The 19,541-nt window shown below is 44.5% G+C and overlaps 7 protein-coding genes across 10 annotated transcripts; 3 read left to right on the forward strand and 4 right to left on the reverse strand.

The window, feature by feature from the left end:
• Positions 1 to 200: 200 nt before the first annotated feature.
• Positions 201 to 1,450, forward strand: LOC108095798 (integrator complex subunit 12). The gene is given in 2 exon segments (XM_017197062.2): positions 201 to 442; positions 445 to 1,450. Coding segments are annotated over 2 exon segments (990 nt in total). The 5' UTR covers positions 201 to 285; the 3' UTR covers positions 1,278 to 1,450.
• On the reverse strand, positions 1,428 to 3,458 carry LOC108095797 (nucleosomal histone kinase 1). Its single transcript, XM_017197060.2, has 2 exons — positions 3,122 to 3,458; positions 1,428 to 3,062 (listed from the first exon to the last, which is right to left on the reverse strand). Exons 1-2 carry the CDS (start codon positions 3,353 to 3,355, stop codon positions 1,512 to 1,514), a joined length of 1,785 nt encoding a protein of 594 aa, XP_017052549.1. The 5' UTR covers positions 3,356 to 3,458; the 3' UTR covers positions 1,428 to 1,511.
• A 380-nt stretch (positions 3,459 to 3,838) lies between these two features.
• LOC108095801 (histone H2A.v) lies at positions 3,839 to 5,712 on the forward strand. Its single transcript, XM_017197066.1, has 4 exons — positions 3,839 to 4,039; positions 4,328 to 4,405; positions 4,577 to 4,690; positions 5,161 to 5,712. The coding sequence occupies exons 1-4, from the start codon at positions 4,037 to 4,039 to the stop codon at positions 5,389 to 5,391; spliced, it is 426 nt and encodes a 141-aa protein (XP_017052555.1). The 5' UTR covers positions 3,839 to 4,036; the 3' UTR covers positions 5,392 to 5,712.
• Positions 5,713 to 6,013: 301 nt separating this feature from the next.
• LOC108095800 (SPARC) lies at positions 6,014 to 8,979 on the reverse strand. Its single transcript, XM_017197065.1, has 3 exons — positions 8,878 to 8,979; positions 6,968 to 7,141; positions 6,014 to 6,908 (listed from the first exon to the last, which is right to left on the reverse strand). Exons 2-3 carry the CDS (start codon positions 7,121 to 7,123, stop codon positions 6,156 to 6,158), a joined length of 909 nt encoding a protein of 302 aa, XP_017052554.1. The 5' UTR covers positions 7,124 to 7,141; positions 8,878 to 8,979; the 3' UTR covers positions 6,014 to 6,155.
• Positions 8,980 to 9,065: 86 nt separating this feature from the next.
• Positions 9,066 to 12,850, reverse strand: LOC108095799 (ribonucleoprotein RB97D). Of its 2 annotated transcripts, XM_017197064.2 has the most exons (6): positions 12,679 to 12,849; positions 12,289 to 12,518; positions 11,983 to 12,227; positions 11,077 to 11,835; positions 10,866 to 11,022; positions 9,066 to 10,701 (listed from the first exon to the last, which is right to left on the reverse strand). In XM_017197064.2, the coding sequence occupies exons 1-5, from the start codon at positions 12,760 to 12,762 to the stop codon at positions 10,871 to 10,873; spliced, it is 1,470 nt and encodes a 489-aa protein (XP_017052553.1). In that variant the 5' UTR covers positions 12,763 to 12,849; the 3' UTR covers positions 9,066 to 10,701; positions 10,866 to 10,870. The 2 variants fall into 2 exon arrangements, with proteins under 2 accessions (XP_017052553.1, XP_017052552.1); XM_017197063.2 differs by having other exon boundaries at positions 9,066 to 11,022; positions 12,679 to 12,850.
• A 514-nt stretch (positions 12,851 to 13,364) lies between these two features.
• LOC108095963 (oxidoreductase-like domain-containing protein 1) lies at positions 13,365 to 18,529 on the forward strand. Of its 3 annotated transcripts, XM_017197305.2 has the most exons (4): positions 14,798 to 14,934; positions 17,561 to 17,601; positions 17,664 to 17,902; positions 18,151 to 18,529. In XM_017197305.2, the coding sequence occupies exons 3-4, from the start codon at positions 17,678 to 17,680 to the stop codon at positions 18,388 to 18,390; spliced, it is 465 nt and encodes a 154-aa protein (XP_017052794.1). In that variant the 5' UTR covers positions 14,798 to 14,934; positions 17,561 to 17,601; positions 17,664 to 17,677; the 3' UTR covers positions 18,391 to 18,529. The 3 variants fall into 3 exon arrangements, with proteins under 3 accessions (XP_017052792.1, XP_017052794.1, XP_017052793.1); XM_017197304.2 differs by having other exon boundaries at positions 14,799 to 14,934; positions 17,561 to 17,902; XM_017197303.2 differs by lacking the exons at positions 14,798 to 14,934; positions 18,151 to 18,529 and adding an exon at positions 13,365 to 14,432 and having other exon boundaries at positions 17,561 to 17,675.
• Positions 14,956 to 19,318, reverse strand: LOC108095962 (homeobox protein rough). Its single transcript, XM_017197302.1, has 3 exons — positions 18,778 to 19,318; positions 15,683 to 15,917; positions 14,956 to 15,339 (listed from the first exon to the last, which is right to left on the reverse strand). The coding sequence occupies exons 1-3, from the start codon at positions 19,316 to 19,318 to the stop codon at positions 15,060 to 15,062; spliced, it is 1,056 nt and encodes a 351-aa protein (XP_017052791.1). The 3' UTR covers positions 14,956 to 15,059.
• Positions 19,319 to 19,541: the final 223 nt, after the last annotated feature.

Raw genomic sequence — 19,541 nt, forward strand, 5'->3', positions numbered from 1 at the left:
ATATAAGAATAGATTAACTAAAAATAAATTTTGAACAATAGTACAAAGCTTTTTGTATTAAAATAAATATTGTTCTGATAGGTTACAAATTTAAAACATATTTATTTTTTATGAGTTTATGTTGATTTATTAAAATTTACCTTTTGCGCCATACGTTGACAAGAGAATGGCAAGGGCTTAACAGAAAAAGAGCCGGCCGGTAGTGTGGCTACACTTGCAAATCAAACAGCTGTTGCGCTTGCGAAAACTGCACTTTTATTGTATTTTTATTTACTCGATTTTCAGATGGCTGCCAATATAGCCGCTGCAGCCGCAGCCGCCCAAGAAGTAGACCCCGTTCTGAAAAAGGCAATCAAGCTGCTGCACTCGAGTAATCCCACCTCTGCGGCCGAGTTACGCCTACTCTTCGATGAGGCTCTAAAAACACGTTTCGGACCGGAAAAAGTTTGACCAACAACATGAGCCAGCGTATGCTGGAGGATGAGGCCAACTTTCCGGGCCGGGCGGCCACGCCTCCGCAGCAGCCCATTAACACGGATGAGATTATCAATCTGACAAACTCACCGGATAAGGAGCCGTCGGATTCGGTAGACACCATTGCGGATTCGGACGATGGCTTGAGTGCCGTGGGTATTGTTAATACTGGGGATACCGGCGACTTTGGCGATCTCAACTGTTGTGTGTGTGGCGAGATGGTCTTCACGGCCACAAACCGTCTGATAGAGTGTTCCAAATGCGGCGCCATGTACCACCAGGAGTGCCACAAGCCTCCGATCACAAAAGAAGAGGCGGCTGATGACCAGGAACAGAATTGGCAGTGCGACACGTGCTGCAATAAGCCCACGAGCAGCGGGAGGACGACTTCATCTGCGGCGGCAGTCACACCCACCGTTTTCATAGCCGACGAGCCAATGCCGCTGACCAGCAAAGCTAAATCCTCGGCGGCATCTTCACGATCATCTAATTCGTCCAACTCCTCGTCGCCGTTCTACAGACCCGAGCCCAGTAGCTCCACAAATGCCAGCAGCAGTAGCAGCAGCAAACATGGCCACAAGTCCTCCTCGTCATCCTCTTCCAAGTCGCACAAGGAGGAGCGATCTTCGAAGTCCACGACGACGCCTTCACTTAGTGCCATCGGAAGCATGGAAAAGCACACCAGCAGTAGTAGTGGGACCTCCTCATCGCGACGCAGCAGCTCCAGTGCCAGGTCCAGTTCCAAGAGCAGTTCATCAAAACATCACGAAAGTGGAAGCAGCAAACGCAGGTCGAAACAGTAAATAGGATATCCATATTATTAAGTACAAAGTCTAAATGAAAATATCCATTTATTTATACACTATATTATAATCTGTAAGCATCTTGGATTACTTTAAATTTCTGATTTTACTTATTTGTGTTACCACAGTTCAAACAAATAAAATTCATTATTTAAGTAAACGTTGGAAAATAATTAAGTGTGTTTTATTCAAAGGGTTATTAATTTAAAAATATAGAAAACAAAAAGTCTGCACCTATCGCTGGTACTTGCGCACGGTGACGGCGGGAGTACGTGGACTACGACCAGAAGAGGTCGAGTCGCCGTCATCCCCATTCATCTTGCGCAGGTTTACCCGCGTCACGGGAGTGCCGTCCTCCTTCGAACTGGCCAGGCTGCGGGATGAGGGTGTCTTCGATTCCACCATTGCTGCCTTATCCTTGTCTGCCTTCTTTTTGCGTTTGACGTTCACAATCACGTTGGCGTCCATGCTCACGTCCAGCTCAAAGTTGAACTCGTAGGTTTTGTTGGAACGTGGCTGCGGGGTCAAATCATCGTTGACCACAGTTTTGCCACCAGGTCGTCCACGCAGGGAAATGGCCGGACTGAAATTGATCTTCGCACTGACATTAGGTGTCCTTACTCTCGCAGGAGTCGGCGTGTGTGGCTTGGGACTAGCCTTGGGTGTGCCTTTTAGCTTGGGAGTGGATTTTGGCTCCGTCTTCACCCGCTTTTTGCTGGGTGGAGTACTTTCTGCGGCTGCAGCAGGAGCGGATCGCTTCATGGGCGAAACTTTAACATTTCGGGCTGTCGGTGACAGCTTCTTAGCTGCCTTCTTGCGTGGTACTTTCTCCTCCTGCTCCTCTTCGTCGCTGGCAGAGATTTCCTCCTCTATGGAAGAATTCAATGCAGGAGATTCTATTTTCTTTCCTCTTTTTGCTGCAGCTGCCTTGCTCGTTCCGGGTGGACTGTGGTTATTGTTGCTGCTAGTCTGTGGTTTAATCTTGAATTCCAGATCCCCACTGTTTGGAATTTTCAACTGTTTGAGGGCATTTGCGAACCAACTGCGGCACTTGTCGTAGTCTGGCTCTTGGTTATGCGTTAATTTTGAGACATACTTCATGAAATCCCCTATGGCAGCGGGTACTCCTTTAGGAAACAGCTGCTTAAGACTCTCTCCTACATTATCCATAAATGCTTCCTTCGCTTTTTGAACTTTAACCGGGACAGCCAGTAGTTTCTGCGTTACCCAGGGTAGCTCCACACCCAGCCATTCAATGAGATTGTAGCCGAGAATCTCCAGATCAGACCGCCTAGTGGGAACCCCCAAGTGGGCATCCCTCGATGTGTACTCTATAGTACCGTTGTGCATTTTCTTGGGGTCCGGCTTAAAGTCCCCTGTGACGAAATGAGAGGCTAAGCCGAAGTCAACCAAGTAAGCCTGTGCTCCGCCGCCTTTTCCCAGGCCCAGCAGTATGTTGGCCGCCTTGAGATCGGCGTGAACGTAGCCTGTGCTGTGCATAAACTGGTAGACGTCCAGCATCTGTATGGCCAGCCGGTATACAGTGCCCTCGGGGAGTCGCTTTCCATTTTGTTCCAGAAACTTAGAGATATCGCTGCCGTAGCGCGGCATTACTATAAAACGATGTTTTTCTCCGTTGACCTCGACGGAACCGTTGGCCAGGATGTAAGGCATGCCCAGGGACTTTATGCCGTTTTTCTGTTTGAACTGTTTGATGTCGTCCTGCTTGGCATTGCGCAGATAGAAGTGCATCTCCACGAAAAGAGGACCGTTGCCATGGGGCTCCTAAAAAGCACTTTTAAGAAGACATCTTCGAGAAGGGTAACTTTTAGGGTACAACTCACACATTTGACCACCGCATCGTAGTTCTTCTCCCCGACTTTGCAAGCAGCGTAGATCTCGCCGAATCCTCCCATTCCAATTGAGGGTCCTATGCGCCACTGGCCTTTTGCCAAATCTGTGAAAACCGTGCCCTCCTTAACCTTCTCCGGCATCGCGTACATCTTGCTCTTGGCCTTTTTGGCCGGCACAGCCTTTTTGGCCGGCGCAGCCACTTTCGGCTTGACTACACGCGGCATTTTAAGGCGCTAAATCGTGGCTAAACAAAAAATTCGCAAATTCCGCTCGAAATGCCGGGCCGATAGGGTTGACACTCGGCGCGGGCAGAAGCGTTATGCAGGGTTGTCAGTTGCCTGGACACAAATTGCCTCATGCACAATTGGATAGTCAAAACAATAGTTTTACAATTATGAGTTAAATGTCAAAGTGGATAAAGTCAAATTCGTATACCAAAACATATAAAAAAAAACAATAATCTTTTAATTATATTTAATTTTATGATTAATTTTACATTTGTCTGGGAGGGATAATATTAGATTAGTATTAATCGCAGCTGGATTGGTTAATAGTGAGAGGCGGTTGAGTCCGAATTTATTTGTTTGAATTTATTTCCAATATTTGTATCCAAATTCATTTCTATTTCAAAGGAAACTTTTATAACGCTCGACAACCCTGAAACCAAAATCCATCGATACATATCGATAAGTCTAGTTCCACCGCTAGCGTCCGCTGACGGCGTCTTTTTTCCCGTAAATTTTCGAGTGTCAAGAAGTCGCGTTCGAGGCGCAATTTCCGCAGAAATCCACAACACTTCGGTTCCGAGTCGTAACAATCATTCCCATCGCCGCAGAAAGAACACCAGTGCTTAGAGCATTTCGCAAGCGCAGTTAGCACCCAACAGAAAAATCGATTAAACAGAAATGGTAATTTTCGGCGAATTTCGAGCGGCAGCGCAGCTTGCTTTTCGCACTGCGCGTGCCCTTAGCCGCGAATTAAATATTGATGCAGATTGTGGATGCAGCATGCATAAAGAGTAAAAACACCACGTAGCGCGTAAACCGATGAGCCCCAAAAACGGCGGGCATTTGTTATTGTATTGGAGGAGGCAATCGGTCCTAACCTCACAATGGCATCGGCGCCACCATTTTGTGTTTTTACGGCTTGTTTTTTAGTTTTTAAACCTAATAGGCGCTGTGTTGTGTTTTTCACAGGCTGGCGGTAAAGCAGGCAAGGATTCAGGAAAGGCCAAGGCGAAGGCGGTTTCAAGATCGGCGCGCGCGGGTCTCCAGGTGAGTTTACAATCGGTCCGTCGTCTGTACCTCGGTTTTGGCGCCTTTTTTACGTGCTCACCGCGCCACCGAGCATATTCCACCAAAAACAGGGTGCTTTTGTTTTTTTTTTCGAGGGGGTTGACAAACATAAACAACTCGGATAATTAATGAGTTATTTCTTATGTGCAGTTCCCCGTGGGTCGTATCCATCGTCATCTTAAGAGCCGCACCACATCCCACGGACGCGTCGGAGCCACCGCCGCTGTTTACTCCGCTGCCATATTGGAATACTTGACCGCCGAGGTGAGTGTTTTCCCGCTTTTCTTGAGCGGCCCTTGCGAGAACGGTACTTTTCCGGTGCAATTGGAAAACACCAGAAAACCAGAGTTCTTATTGCCATACAAAGCGAATGATGAAAATGTACAGCTAGCTTGCATGTGAAATAATCAAGTTTAAAATTTTAAATGAATAATTTATTGTTTACAATTTTTATTACATTGAAATTCCAAACATACTTTGATTTTAATTTGGATTTTATATGATTTTTCCGCTTTTATTGAGCATTTGTTATTCCGACAAATTTCCCGCTTTAAATAAATCACTAAATATACTTATTATTTGTTCCTCTTGGTATTTTAGCTTCATACAAAAATATTAACAGAACTAAATATTGTGTTGAACGTAGGTTGTAAAAGATTACGCGGTTTTATGGCTGAATTTTTAAACAGCTGTTTATTTTATAAAATTTGTCTAATACAACGTTCCAATTGCAGGTTCTGGAATTGGCAGGAAACGCCTCGAAGGATCTGAAGGTGAAACGTATCACGCCGCGCCACTTACAGCTCGCCATTCGTGGAGACGAGGAGCTGGACAGCCTGATCAAGGCAACCATTGCCGGCGGCGGTGTGATCCCGCACATACACAAGTCGCTGATCGGAAAGAAGGAGGATACGGTGCAGGACCCGCAGAGGAAGGGCAACGTCATCCTGTCGCAGGCCTACTAAGCCAGCGATCATTCGGACGCCTTCGAAATACGCAAAACTTATGTTTAATTCAGATTTCAGCAGAGACCAGCTAACAAACCGACGAGTTTTAATCATTTCTGTGCGCCAGCACATACTTCTTATATACAACGTAATACATAACTATGTAATTCTAGCATCTCCCAACACTCACAAGCATACAACATACAAAACAAAAAACAAACACAAAACGTATTTTCCCGCACGCATTCTTGGCGAGGTTGAGTATGAAACAAAAAGAACTTAATTTAGAGCAAGTAATTACACGAATAAATTTAATAAAAATTATAATAAAAACGCCAATCCTGTTATTTCGAAAAATCCGGTCGAGATGTTTGCAAACGTGGCAATGAATGTAAAGTATTTAAACTAGATTGTAATATATTCAAGTTGTAAAATGGACGTTTTTAATGTGAAAAGTACAGTCTAATTCCGATGTCGCGAGGATATTAAGTTTTATTAATCGCATTTATCTCAAAACAAAATACAATTTTCTATATTTGTGAACCCAATAAAAATAATTTAGTCCACTGCGAAGAGGATTTAATTTAAAAAGTAGATTGTAGAAATATCATTGGTAGAAAAATTAATCAAGAAACTTGAATTACATGCAGTTAATATCAAGAGTTTTTCGTTTATTTTCACTGAACAAGCACTTAGGAAAAATGTTGAAATTTTTTAATTAAGGAAGCAAATAGTAACTAATGCTCTCCGCAAGAGTAATGAGGGGAAACTGGGGCTTAGTGTTAACCCAGGAGGTGAGGCTGAGCCCTCTGGACATCGTCGCAACGCTCCTTGAGATCCTCGGGGTCCAGCTCCAGGCAGGCGCCCCACTCGATCAGGGTGATGCGATGGTCGTTGTTGGAGTCGCAGGACTCCAGGAAGGGGGCGATGCAGTGCTCGAGGCTGACCAGCGGAGCACGGATGGGGAAGAGCTCGTGCCGGGAGACGGAGCGATCGGTGTCGCCGTCCAGATCGCACCACTTCCAAACCGCGGCGTTGGACCAGCGACGCGAGTTGTTGGTCTCGGCCTCCAGCTCCATCTGCATGTAGTGCTCGGTCAGCTCATCGCGCTCGGCCAGATCGCGCATCACGTTGAACAGCCAGTCGCGCATGCGCCTGGGGAAGTCCTTCAGGTCCTCGCCCTCGCACTTCCTCGGCTCGTGGCAGGCTCCGTAGTAATCGATGTGCATGTGGGCGTTGTCCGGATTGGTGCAGCCCGCCTCTCCGCTGTCGCACCAGCAGCGCTGCTGGTAAACGGAGCAATCCGACGGCCAGGTCTCGTTCGTGTTGGTGCACACCAGTCGGCGGGTGTCCAGCTCCTCCGGGCACTCTGGAATGCACACGCACTGGGGCTTCTCGCCGATCATCTGGCAAATGCGACCGGCTCCGCAGGGCATAGTCTCACAGAGATCCACCTCAACGACGGGGTTAAGCAGGTTGTGCTGGACCTCGGCCAACTTGCTGACCAACTCGTTCTCCCGCTCCACATCCTTGATCTGCAAATTGGATATAGCTTTTGAAATTTAAATGATCATTTTAACCAAGGGCCACCCACCTTGGCCTTCTCTTCGAGCAGACGCAGGAACTCCTCCTCGTTCTCATCGATTTCGGACAGGTCGAGGTCCGCCAGTTCATCCTCAACCTCCGAGGAGGCCTGGACCTGGCTGAAAACCAGAAGCCCCAAGCCGAGCAGCAGCCAGAGGGAGCGCATCCTGTGTGTCGGTCTCAACTATAGATTTTTGAATTGTTTTGTAATCAGGTAGCTCAATTAAAACTTTTATTAAAAGTTAAAAAACAGATATTTTATCTATATAAAAACTGAATCCTTTTCATCCTTTAACTGAATTTCAAACCTATTGAAACAAAATAAAATTTGAGCCAAAATATTTGCTGATATTCAACAAATTTAAAATCTATTTTTATAAAGGTCATGAAAATAGATTAGGTAACGAAATGAAAACATTTTAAGATAAGCTTTGGCCTTGGCCCACAAGAGTGTTTTTGACTGTACCGGAAACTCTACTGTACCCCAAGGAAATTCAACGGTCGCCTTGTAACTCACCCTCGAGGGGTGGTTTTTACATCCCGATGGGCGATGTGAACGCGGCGTCTTTTTCTGATTGAAAACAATTAAGAAGCCGCAAAATCTTGCTGCAGGGTTCAAAAGGTCAACGCAAATGTATCGCGCAGATACAGATGCAGAAGTTCCCCTTTTATGAGGAAATTAATTTATGGATCTGGGCCAAGCGCTTCGAAAACAATGCAAACTTATTGTGGACAGGCAATGGAGCGAACGAAAGATGTTTATTACAGATCGAGGAGTTTTTAAATAGAATGGAAGCGGCGATAGAAAAGTGGTCAGGTAAGGGATAAAATCTCAGAATTCCACCTTTGCTTGCTGCAAATAGTTTTCTCACTTATTGCAACCGCAAAGGAATGTATACATTATTCGAAATGGAAGTTTGAGGCATGTTGAACACATGTTTTGCAGTTCAAAGCTTTTTTAAATTTGGTTTATGAAATCATCGACACTGCAAAAGTTGATATAGTATGTGGACACTTTTAGGTAGCATTTCTAGCCCTGATTAAAGCTGACCTTAATGCCATTAATACAGACTCAATTCAAACCGAATTTACATAGTCTCTCCATAATCAGTTAAAGACGTCGCCCTAGTTCTATGTTTCTATTTGGTACATGTGCTGCTATATGGCACATCAAATTGCCCAACGACACATTCGGCTTATCGCAACAGGCCCGACTTGGCCTCACCGCCTCTTATCAGGATCGGCGGCTTCCGTTTTGGGGACCAAGATGTGCTTAATCGTCGCTTTTGTGTCGCTAAATATCAAGTGAAGTGCGCAGCTCTGTATCTTGCAATTGAGAAGTGTATATACGATCTCGCGGTGGCTTCCAGGAATATCCGAGTTGGATGCTGTTGCAGTGCATTCCAGTTGTATATGTGCACCACATATATATGCTGCAGTTTAATTATACCGACAAAACTAGAAACAATGACGTGATGCAGCGTCCAAGATGCAATGTTTATGTTCCAGGGGCCAATGAATCGTGGGGGAAATGAGGCCTCCGCAAAAACGATTTAGTTGAATTTGCGGAACTGCAATTCGTTAACGACGACGATGATCACACTTTTAGTCGGGCACATTTGACCTTGCAAAATACTTAACTAACTTTGATTTGAGCTTGTCTATGGCTGGTTAAAAACTCTCTAAGTGCCAGCAAATTAATTGGCGAATTTCAACAAAAATCAAATTCAATTGATTCCGTAACGATCGATGACTGTTTGCCAATATCAAAGAACATTGAACTTGAAGAACCGGGCAGAAGCTGAACTTGCAGAAATTTGAGAAACAACCGAAGTATCTGTTTTCGAAAACCTTATGACACACACTTGTTTTTAGTCCGATTTCCACACTCAATCCTTTGTTTGACTAATTAATACTCACTGTATGTGTGAAAATAGTGCTTCCTTTCAAATGTCTAAGCGCGTTGGCGGATGTCGACTGACTGTTTGCCTTTGGAAAAGCTTCCGAACGATTACGGATCGCTAAACTGGAGCATTACCCATGTTTTGGGGTCGCCTCCGACATGTTGGCTCCCAACATGTTCGCTTTGAATAAAAACACAGATTGCCTTCATTTCTGTAGTTCTCTTTATTGGTAATACTTTTCGAATTTAAATAAAATCAAAAGATGTGTTGTACATACCTCAAAATTGGACTACATTCGGGACCCTTGTTTCTGGTCACTCCGGCGTGGCTCACGTTTTTGGAAAAGAAATATGGTGTTTGCTTTAGAAGAACTCAATAAATTTGGTGGTGACATGCTACATATAAAGCAGGAACTTAAGCGCACTTATAGAAACTAGTGTATCCTAGGATCCGTCACTAACTTACCTTATTATTAAAGCCTGTCTCAAGCTTGCTTTTAATACGAGTAGAGTATATCTAAAATTAGTTTGAAAGTGTTTGTACCTAGAATTGTATAAAGTTAACTAAATCTTGATGTAAATAGATTAATTTATCGCTACTTAGACTGCGACCAAGAAGAAATGAGACTTACATATCGGCAGCTAAAACAAATACATAGTGTTGTTTTTAAGTTTTATTTATTTAAAATAAATATGGATTTTCATATAGTTCGGTTAAGTGATTAGTGTTGTTGTTTTTCGTAAACGTAGCAGAGGAGCTCTAAATGAAGCTGGCAAATTATTGACTGAGCCCTTCCTTATCTCAATACATAATTAATTGCATTTAATTTATAGATCAAAGCCTTTGGCGTGCGCTTCAGAACGAAAGCTTATATATAGCAGATAGAGGAGGATGAGTCGTACATCTAGATAATCTGAAGGTTTAAACTTAACTTAGAGTTCGTGTCATGGCTCGAAATCAAATACATATTTCTTAGCAATCTTTTGTAGCATATTGTATATTATACTTTTTCAAGTTTGTCATACATGTAAAATGAAGAGAAAGATTAAATAAACATCGTGGGAGACTAGAGAAGAAACCTTTAACATCTTTACAGAATCATGTCTTGTATTTGACCGTCCGTTTCGCTCCTTATAAAAATTGACAATAGTTTTGATATCAACTCTTGTGTACATTGATAGTTAAGGCCACGCACCCGTGCCACGCCCGCCAGCTAGGCGTTTGATTTGATTTCTGATCCGAACTCCACTTCGGTCTCTTGTGATTTCGCATTTTTGCATTTCTCTTATTTTGGACGTATATCTTATTTGAATGGTTTAGGTAATACATAGGTATCTACGATTAAGCTATTTGTTTTGGGCCAATAAGCTCAGGCTGCTACAGCTGCGTAATTTGTATCTAATAGTTAATTGAGTTATTGCTTGCAATTGTCCTTCCACCTTTGTTTCAAACCAACGCGCGTCGCACGGTCGCTTGCTTCGTTTTACAGAGAGATAGTTGGATTCGAATAGAGAGCTTTATGTTATATCGTATTTTGGGCATAGTCTACGATTCAGGGGTTACAAAAAGGCGTCTGAAGTAAATCGAAACGGGGGAGAGCTCGCTCCCCCCAATACGGTGTAAAAAATATTTATACATAGTCTGTGGCATAGCTTAGGTCGATCGTAGAGTTATCAATGGTATAGCTTAAGAGTAGAGTAAAACCGTAGTTAGTTGTCCTATGATAGAGAGACAATGCGTTATTTTTCCTGTTAGTAACTCTAAGCGAGTGTGGCCTAGCTTATCAACGAGCCTATTTAACAGTATCTTGATTCTTGAGCTTTAGCCGCCCAAAGAGCATCTAAATCAGAGAGAATTATACACATTAGTAATAATACATTATGGTGGACTACAGACGCACTGCGTCTGGGTGGCAAGACGTATTGGGGTATCTCTTATGCATAGGCCACATTTAAAACGAATGACTAATTGCGGGGACGGGTAACGATCGCACCATCTACTCACCATATTCAGCGGCGGTACTTGCTATTGGCACTGCCACCGGTGGCCACCGATCCGTTGGACACGCCCACCGCCTTAGTTCCAGTCGCGGGCGGAGCGCTTCCATTGGGCGGCGGAGCACCGGCGTTGTAGGGCGGGTATGCAGGTGGTTGTGGGTTATCTATAAAGGAAAGTGATTAGGGAACGCGGTTCACTTCTGCCGGATTACACCTACGGTAATTGTTGGGCGGCGCTGCCGCATAGGGATTCATTCGGTTGGCGTTCATGTTGTTGTGCTTGGCTGGACCGCCTCCGTAGTTTTGCTGATAGCCGCTGCCAAAGTTCGGCGGCGGTGGCTGTTGCTGCTGCGGCGGAGGCTGCTGGTGTGGCGGCGGCCCCTGCGGCGGTGGTGCACCTGGCACCGGCGGCGGTGCGTTGGGCGGCATGTTCCAATTGCCAGGAGCCGGCGGTGGCGGTCCGTTGTGGCCCATTGGTGGTGGCACTGCCCCAGCAGGAGGGACCTGTTGCACTGGCGGCGGACATCCCCACTGGCCGGGGTGCCACTGCTGGGCACCGGGTGGCGGCGGAGGAGGTGCATTCCAACCGTTCTGTACTGGCGGATAGGGACCCCAGGCGTTCATCTGCGGTGGTGGGGGCTGTTGGTAGTAGGGCTGCATTGGCGGTGGTGGGGGTCCCCAGTAGTTGTAGTTTGGTGGTGGGGCGTTCATGGGTGGCGGTGGCGGCTGCTGGTGGTAGGGAGGCATGACCTGGGGCGGCGGCACAGGTGGACGGTAGCCCGGAACCGGAATGTTGCCATTATGCGGCTGCTGCTGCTGCTGTGGTGGAGGAGGTTGTTGCTGCTGCTGTTGCTGATTTAGCGGCTGCTTGGTCCCGTTTGCCAAGGCTCCCGGCTGCTGCTTGTCCTTCTTCTCTAGATTGTAGATGGACTTTTTCACATCCACGTGCACATACTTAATCGAATGCTGCTTTTGAACTGCAAAAAGTAAAATAGAAGCGTAAAACATGGGAAATTCAGGTATTCTTCTCTATAATCATCTTCTTAACGGAAATAATTATTAGATTCAAGTACTAAAGAGACTTTTAAAACCCCTCTAGAAAGGAGTTCAAGATCTATACTTACGAATGGCCTTATCCACGGCATCGTAGTCGTCAAACTCGATAAAGGCGAAACCACGACGCTTTCCTGTGGTTTTGTCTGTGAGTAATTTAACAGAGATCACTCGCCCGAACTGAACAAAATACTCCCGCAGGCAATCCTCATCGTGGTTGTCCTTAAGACCACCTACGAACAGCTTCTTGACGGATATGTTGGTCTCCCGCGATTCGCGTTCAGGGCGCGGCAGTGCCCTCTTAGCTTCCACAGTTCTGAAAAAAAGGGTTTTACTTCGAAATCCAACAAGGTAATATTGTCCATGGAAAAACTTACTTGCCGTCGATAATGTGCGGCCGGTTCTCTTGGGCCCTGTCCACCATGACGGACTTTGTGTAGGTAATGAAGCCGAAGCCACGGGATCTTTTCGTGGCCGCATCGCGCATCACAACCACATCGACCACCTTGCCCCACTGGCCATAAAAAACTTTTAGGCCCTCCTCGGTGGTGTACGGGGCCAATCCGCCAATGAACAGCTTACGCAAGTGCTCTAGCTCGCATATGTCCTGCCGGAAGGGAAAGGAGGGGAGTTAGTTGCCAAGTGGGCGGTAGGTTGGGTGGTATGTACACTGGAGGACGCATTTAAATGCGTCACTCACCGACCCGCATACATATGAAAGCACACGGCCATATACGTGTAAGCCACTTTAATAAAACAACACTTACATCATCCTCGCGGTCAGGTATAACAACTACTTCCTGGTTGTCCTCCGGCGGAACCTCTTCCTTCACGTGCCCCGAACTAGCCATGATTTAGCTCACGATTTAACCAAATTAACAAACAGAAAACCGAATTGCAGGTTGTAGGGCGAAGCGAAGAAGAACAAAATTGAGATGTGTCAAAGCCAACAAGAAAACCGATAACACATCGATATTTTTTGGCCAACAATTTTTCTGCTTATAATGGGTATTCATGTTACAGGGTGGTTTGAAGTTCATCAATCAGTCGTTATAAATATTCTTAGCTAAGAGGACTTTAGATTTGGAAAAATGTAATTTTTTAATTCCTGTTTAGTAATTTTCGAATCGGGCTAAAATTGGATGAGTTATGGCTTTTGAAATCGGACAAAAATTGGATGAGTTATGGCTTTTGGAAGGACAACATTGGGTCACAATAGTAAAAACAATAGGAATCTTGGAAAATTCTGACATGAACAGGTGTCAAAATACCGACCATCTCCAAAATGAAAAAATTAAACGCAAATGTTTTTGTAATTTCACCAAAGGTCTTAAGAGATATGCCACTTTGGAATCGGCCTTAAATTGAATGAGTTATGGCTTTTGGAAGGACAGAATAAGGCAATAACTTGGAAAATTCTGACATGAACATGGGTCAATATATCGACCATCACCCAAATTAAAAACTTAAGCCCAGTTGGTATTTTAATTCTGTCACAAATATTAAGAAGTATTCCACTTTGGAATCGAAAGTGGCAGTAGAAAGCAGTATTGGATGCCATTCTACAAACCAACGAAAACTTGGAAAAGTCGGCCGTGAATAGGTTTGTTTGACGAAAAATCTTGAAAAAAAGTGCATACTAGTATCTTGTAATTCTTTGGCTGTCAACTGTCTAAACTTTGGCTGTCAACTGTCTAAACTTTGGCTCTCAACTGAAAAACTCCTTGAATCGATATTTTCCCACCTCTAATTCTAAATCTGTAAAGCTGGTATGAAAAATATTCAAGTCATCCTAAGAAAAAAATAAGAAAATAATGATTAAGTTGTAGATGGCCTCCGCAGAAAACACGCCGCATGAAGAACGGCGAATATGCGGGTTGGGTAACCATACGCTAAAGACCCCATACCGCATAATCAGGAACCCGTACTTACTTAAATTTGGCAGAATGATAAACTCCGAGCTCCAATCGCAACCATTGTGCCTGAATTGCTACAATCAACTCCTGAGGATGTACAACATCAAGAACAACAATGCCAGGAGACACCAGGCGGCAAGAGCGGCGCACATTACATCGGACTCTACAGTTGGTAGCGTTCAAATAAGCGACGAGTCCGCAAGAGAATCTACTTCTAACGGACCAGCGATGGCGAACGCTTCTACAGTGAGTAGCATTCAGATGAGTGGCGAGTCCGCAAGAGAATCTACTTCTAACGGACCAGCGATGGCGAACGCTTCTACAGTGAGTAGCATTCAGATGAGTGGCGAGTCCGCAGGAGCATCCTCTTCCGATGGACCCACCACAAGCGCAGCCGCGGCGGCCAGAAGGGCAAGAAGGGCTTTGCTAGCACAGCAGTCTTCGGATAGATTAGTTTCCGATGATGAAGATGCCAATTCCAATTTGAGCTTAAACGCAGTGAATGGTGCCCGATTGCCACATATCCAGCCAATTCCACGAAGACGCTCTTTCGTTCACCTCAACAAGGAAGCCATGGACATTTATCTGGCGGGAACCACTGGAGGGTAACATGGATATTTCCTATGTAAAAGATATTAACATCATTTGCGATATTTTTTTAATGAATCTCCTAATGTGTTTATACAACAAATTTGTACAAACACATCTAAGCAATACATTTGGGTATTGAATGAATAAAAAGATTTACTGTTATTCGTAAAGGCAAAAGAAAAATCAAATAGCTCTTCAACAGTTCTTATAGCCTCTGCAGATTTTTGGATCTATGCTCGCAATAGGTTTTATGAAGCATAAATTAACAAATTTAATATTCATTTAAAAAAAAAAAAAAAAAATTTAATTAAAAAAAACAAGTTTCCTTGTTTATCGATAGTTCTATCGTTACTTACGGCAGCAACAGCTGTTTGCCCACCAGGGCTGAGTTATTGTTTGTTCGTTTCGCTGTTTTTCTTTTTTAACGACTTTGTTGTCTTCCTTTTTCTCTTATATAAACAAATTAAATGCTGTCCTGTAAAGTGTAAATTATTTCTAACCGTTTTCGCGCAGAAAGTGAGTGCTTGCAGGAAAAACTCCAGTGCCCTTTTTTTTACAGTTATATATTTACTACTACTTAGGCTTAGGCTAAACATTTTAAAGCTCAATTAAATGTAATCAGTTAGTAATAATGATAATTGCTAGCATGAATTAATAAGCGTCGCTGTTGCTCGACGTCGTTGTTGTTGTTGCTGTTGCTGCTGCTGCATTTGTTGTTGCTCGAACTGGTCATCGATGTCGATAAAATTAGCATCCTGCGTGTTATCCTTGGGCAGCGCTGGCGGCGTCGCAGCCGCGGCATAGTAACCAAGGCCCACGCCCACTCCGACCGCAACGCCCCCGCCAACGCCTCCGGGGGGCATGGTCGTGGTCGTTTGACCCATTATAGAGCTCATAAAACCATTGGCCACGACAAAGTTTCTGAAAAATTGATTACATCAAAATAGTTTCGAGCAAAACTCCTGCCCCAGGACAACCCCCTCAGAAAGGTATCGTCTAATTGGGTCTGTGTGCGCATAAATGTCGTAAAATTAATTTCGTGTTAATTTTATGTTGGCCATCAATTAAACTTCTGACATTTCCTTAAATTACTTCCGTTTCGAAAATAGACACAAAACTATCAAGTAAAATCCTCTTCACGAGCTATTCATCAAAAGGTTATTAAAGTTTCATATTTAAAAGGGATCATAACAAAAACAAATCAAAGGCAAACACACAAATTTTAGTCCTTCTTAACTGTATAAAAATCAATATAGTAACCCACCTATAGTGCTGATCGATCTGAGCCTTTTCTATCCGCTTGTCTTTGGCCCTGCGGTTCTGGAACCAAATCTTGATTTGCGTTTCCGTCAGGCGAAGGGTCTCGGCCAGTTCGAACCGACGGCTCCTGGAGATGTACTCGTTCCGATGGAACTCCACCTCCAGGCGAAGGGTTTGCTCCGTGCTAAAAGTGGTCCTCTGGCGGCGTTGTCTTCCCTCTTTGCGGCGCCTCCGAGCCACTAAATAAGATTCACAAACAATAAAATAATTACTAAATTTTAGATAACAGATAAATCAGCACAGGAAACCATAAAACAAGAAGTTTTCCCATTCAAAGCGACACTACACCCCTCAGATAGTATCATATTTTCACAGTCTGCTTATTACACCACCCACCAAACTCTACTCTGCCCTTATTCGTTTCAAATACAATAGAGATGTTAGAGCGAAATTAATCTTACATTAACAAACCATCAAGTTATAAGCGCGGCTAAACGATTCCGAATGTGGTTGCGTGTCGAGCCAGTTAACCCAACAAATAATTAACCACTCTGATATCTGTAGACCTTGTTTGTTATTTCCCCCACCTGCTCCGTTTCGTGGCTCGCGTTTGTGGTGCACATTAGAAATGCATTTTCCACGTTGTCCCTGGCTCAAGTGTGTTTTTTATATTTATTTCGGCAATCTATGCTGATCCGGGAAAGTTTTAACAATGCCAACAGCTGGCTGGCCATCATCATCATCATCATCATCCTCTTCTCGCATTCGAATTTTTTGCTCCACCGTTGGTTTGTTTGTTTGCATTCGCAGTGTCGCCGACGATGAAGTTCAACCAAGCGCACATTATGCCCCACTACCCCCTGAGTAACCGCCCACCTGCCACCCATCTTCACCCACCTTCACCCACTCCATTGTGAGTGGTGCGGTTTAGAGTCTAATTGATGTAACAAGGACAAGCTGACAAGTTGTTCGGTTTTCGCGGGTGGGGTTTTCCCGGGAAGGGGTTGCTTTGTGGGCGTTGTAATCTCTAGTTTTTGCTTGATTACCCCTTGCCAGAATAACTCGAGGCGGTCTTAAGCTCTTCCCTGATCCTTTCTTTCCCTCTTTCCTCCTAAAATTTTTTAAATCACGTGTGAAACTCGATAGCCAAGTGTCCTTTGCCCAGTTTGTTGTGGCTGCTATGAGTCTCCCTCTGTCTGTTTCTCGTTTAACCCTCTTTGCTTTCTGTTTGTGTTTGCTTTTTTAGGTTTCCTGCCAAGCTCAATTACAATGCTATTTTTTTTAGTTTCTTATGATTTTTTTTTAAGATTTTACAAAGTTTTATTGTTAAAGTTTGGGCAAAGAAGGTGGTAATAGTATGGTGGTAATACTAATGTCAGAATTATTTGTTTTCATGCCGATTTTCCTTTCTCCAGTATTACATTTTTGATTACAAACCAGTATGCCCAGCATACCATCGATGTTTCATTATGAAAATGTTTAATTTCGCACTTATCAATTGCTTCACTTATTCGCCCTTAACCTGCGATCATTTTCATTAGCCAACGCATTTCAATTTTTTTTTTTGGGTATCCCCACCTCACCTCCACACCTGGCAACCTCATCAGCCGCAAACGAAAATGCCGCAAGTAAACGAAAACTTTCACGGCTCAATGCGTTTTAATTTTTTCTTGGCATTCGGTTTTTTCCTTGGCTAATTTCTTTGCATTGGGGGTCAGCAGCAGAAGCAGCAGCAGCTCATTGTGTGGCATTGCCCCGCCTTCGGTTTGTTTATTTTTTCCTGACTGATTTTACATAATCCTTGCCTGCCTGCACTCAGTGCGGGGATATTCAATAGCACTTGCACTTAATCAGCTTTTTTTCTGTATCCGATTTTTTGCAGTTCCTGCGGAACTAACTTCATCTGGGGCTGCACCTGCGCAGGCGTGTGAAATGTTCATCACTTCCTCTGAGCCTTTTCTATCGTAACTTTCGAACTCTTTCAGAGATCGGGTGGGAAATGTTAGCTCCCCTGGGCTTCAGCTGTCCCCGCTGTCTGCTCCTGAGGCGAGGAGCCGAGCGGTGGGCCTCCTTGGCCCGCCTTTTGTCGGGCAGCAGCTCCCAGGTCACCAGCGACTCAAAGGATGCCACCAAGGACACGGCAACCAAAAGCACAACTACGGTCAAGGAGACTACAGCCAAAGTTAAAAGCTCCAAGGGGAGAAAGAGACTCAGGGACATAGAGGTAATATTAGATAACTAGATTGAAATTTGTATTTGTATGATAAGATATAAATAAATTAAAATAAGTTCTTTAACTATCAATTTTTGTTAAACAAAAAAATTTAAAGAATGGCTCTTTTGTCTCACAAGAACAACCACCAAATCTTTAAATACAATTTCTTTAAAGAACAAAACCAACTTAATATCTCTCTTGAAACGACTTTTCTTCAGAAATTATATTTGGTAAGCTCAAAACGCTTTCTTTCACAGCTTCCTCCAGAGCCCACCACCTGCTGCATGTCGGGATGTGCCAACTGCGTCTGGCTGGACTACGCCCAAACCCTGGCCAAGCTGCTAGGCGACAACGACGAGGAGGCACGCGAGATCGTCCTGAGCAAGATCACCGACCCGAACCTGAAGATGTTCCTCAGTCTGGAGCTTCGCCAGATGGCTCGCCAGCGGGAGGAGAAGGCAGCGGCGGAGAAAGCAAAGACCCCTCCCAAAAAGTAGTACAAACATCTTTTCCCAACCATCTAAATTTCTATAATAGTTAGGACCAAATTCGTAGTAGCTCAAATTTACTCTTGTACTAAGTCTAAGAACTGAAAAACCTCACAATAAATACCTAAGAGTTCGGAATATAAAAAAAGATGTTTGCTGGAGTGTTGTTTTAGTTACAGTTTAAAAACACTCAGTTGTCTAAATTGGAGAGTAGTATTACCAATGCATATTAACAGAAAAGCATTATATTGTGAAGAACGGCATTATGTTTTAATTAACAACTGTCAAAGCCGTTTAACACTTGAAATGCTTAGCAATAAACTTAATCTCATTTTAAAATGAGTTACTAACTAATAATCATGGATCCCAATTACCAACTTCATAACTTTTACTCACAGAATGCAGTAAATCCGGCGCTGAAGTGCGGATCACTGGGAAACCCGGGCGGAAATCCGTGTGGCAGGCCGGGATTCGCGGTTACTCCGGGATTAATCACTGGCGGCGGAGTCACGTAGCTGAGCTTCTGATGAACTGGCAATTGCTGCGGATGATGATTAGGATGAGGATGATGGAGCTGCTGCGTGGAATGCCGGGGGTAATCCTTGGACTGGCCGTAGAAGTCGTAGGCAGAAAATCCGGGGAGGGAGGAGCGTTCGTCGCTGATGGAGATGTCCGGCGAGGAGACGCTTCCGCCGTCGCTGTGATAGGGCGTTTCGCAGGGGGGCGGCTTGTGGGCGTGGGTTCCCACGTCGATGTCCCCGTTTTCCGAGCTACGCGTTTCCAAATGTCCGTAGAGTCTTTCGAAAAACTGACGCGGCGACGACGGACGTTGCGGTACGGTTATGTTCGTGGTGCTCGATAGCGGATTATTACTGTCGCTTCCTTCGATGGCTGGCGAGCCATCGGGTGACCCAATCTCCACTTTTTGGCGTTGCATTTGACGAGGGAATTGCCGCGGAGCTGTCCAAACTAATCACTTGGGTAATCGGCGAGCGACTGAAGTGTCGGATATTTTAGCCACTTCCGCTGGTCAAGCGACGCTTATCCTGACGCCGACTCGAGCAGAGGAACTGGAAAGAAACAAAGCAAATTACGCGGCACATCAAAAAATTAACGACAGCAGCGGGGGCGCCTAAAATGCTGCTTAATAATACGAAAAA

Source organism: Drosophila ficusphila, unplaced genomic scaffold (genome assembly GCF_018152265.1).
Source record: "Drosophila ficusphila isolate 14025-0441.05 unplaced genomic scaffold, ASM1815226v1 contig_791, whole genome shotgun sequence".
Classification (NCBI taxonomy): Eukaryota; Metazoa; Arthropoda; class Insecta; order Diptera; family Drosophilidae; genus Drosophila; species Drosophila ficusphila.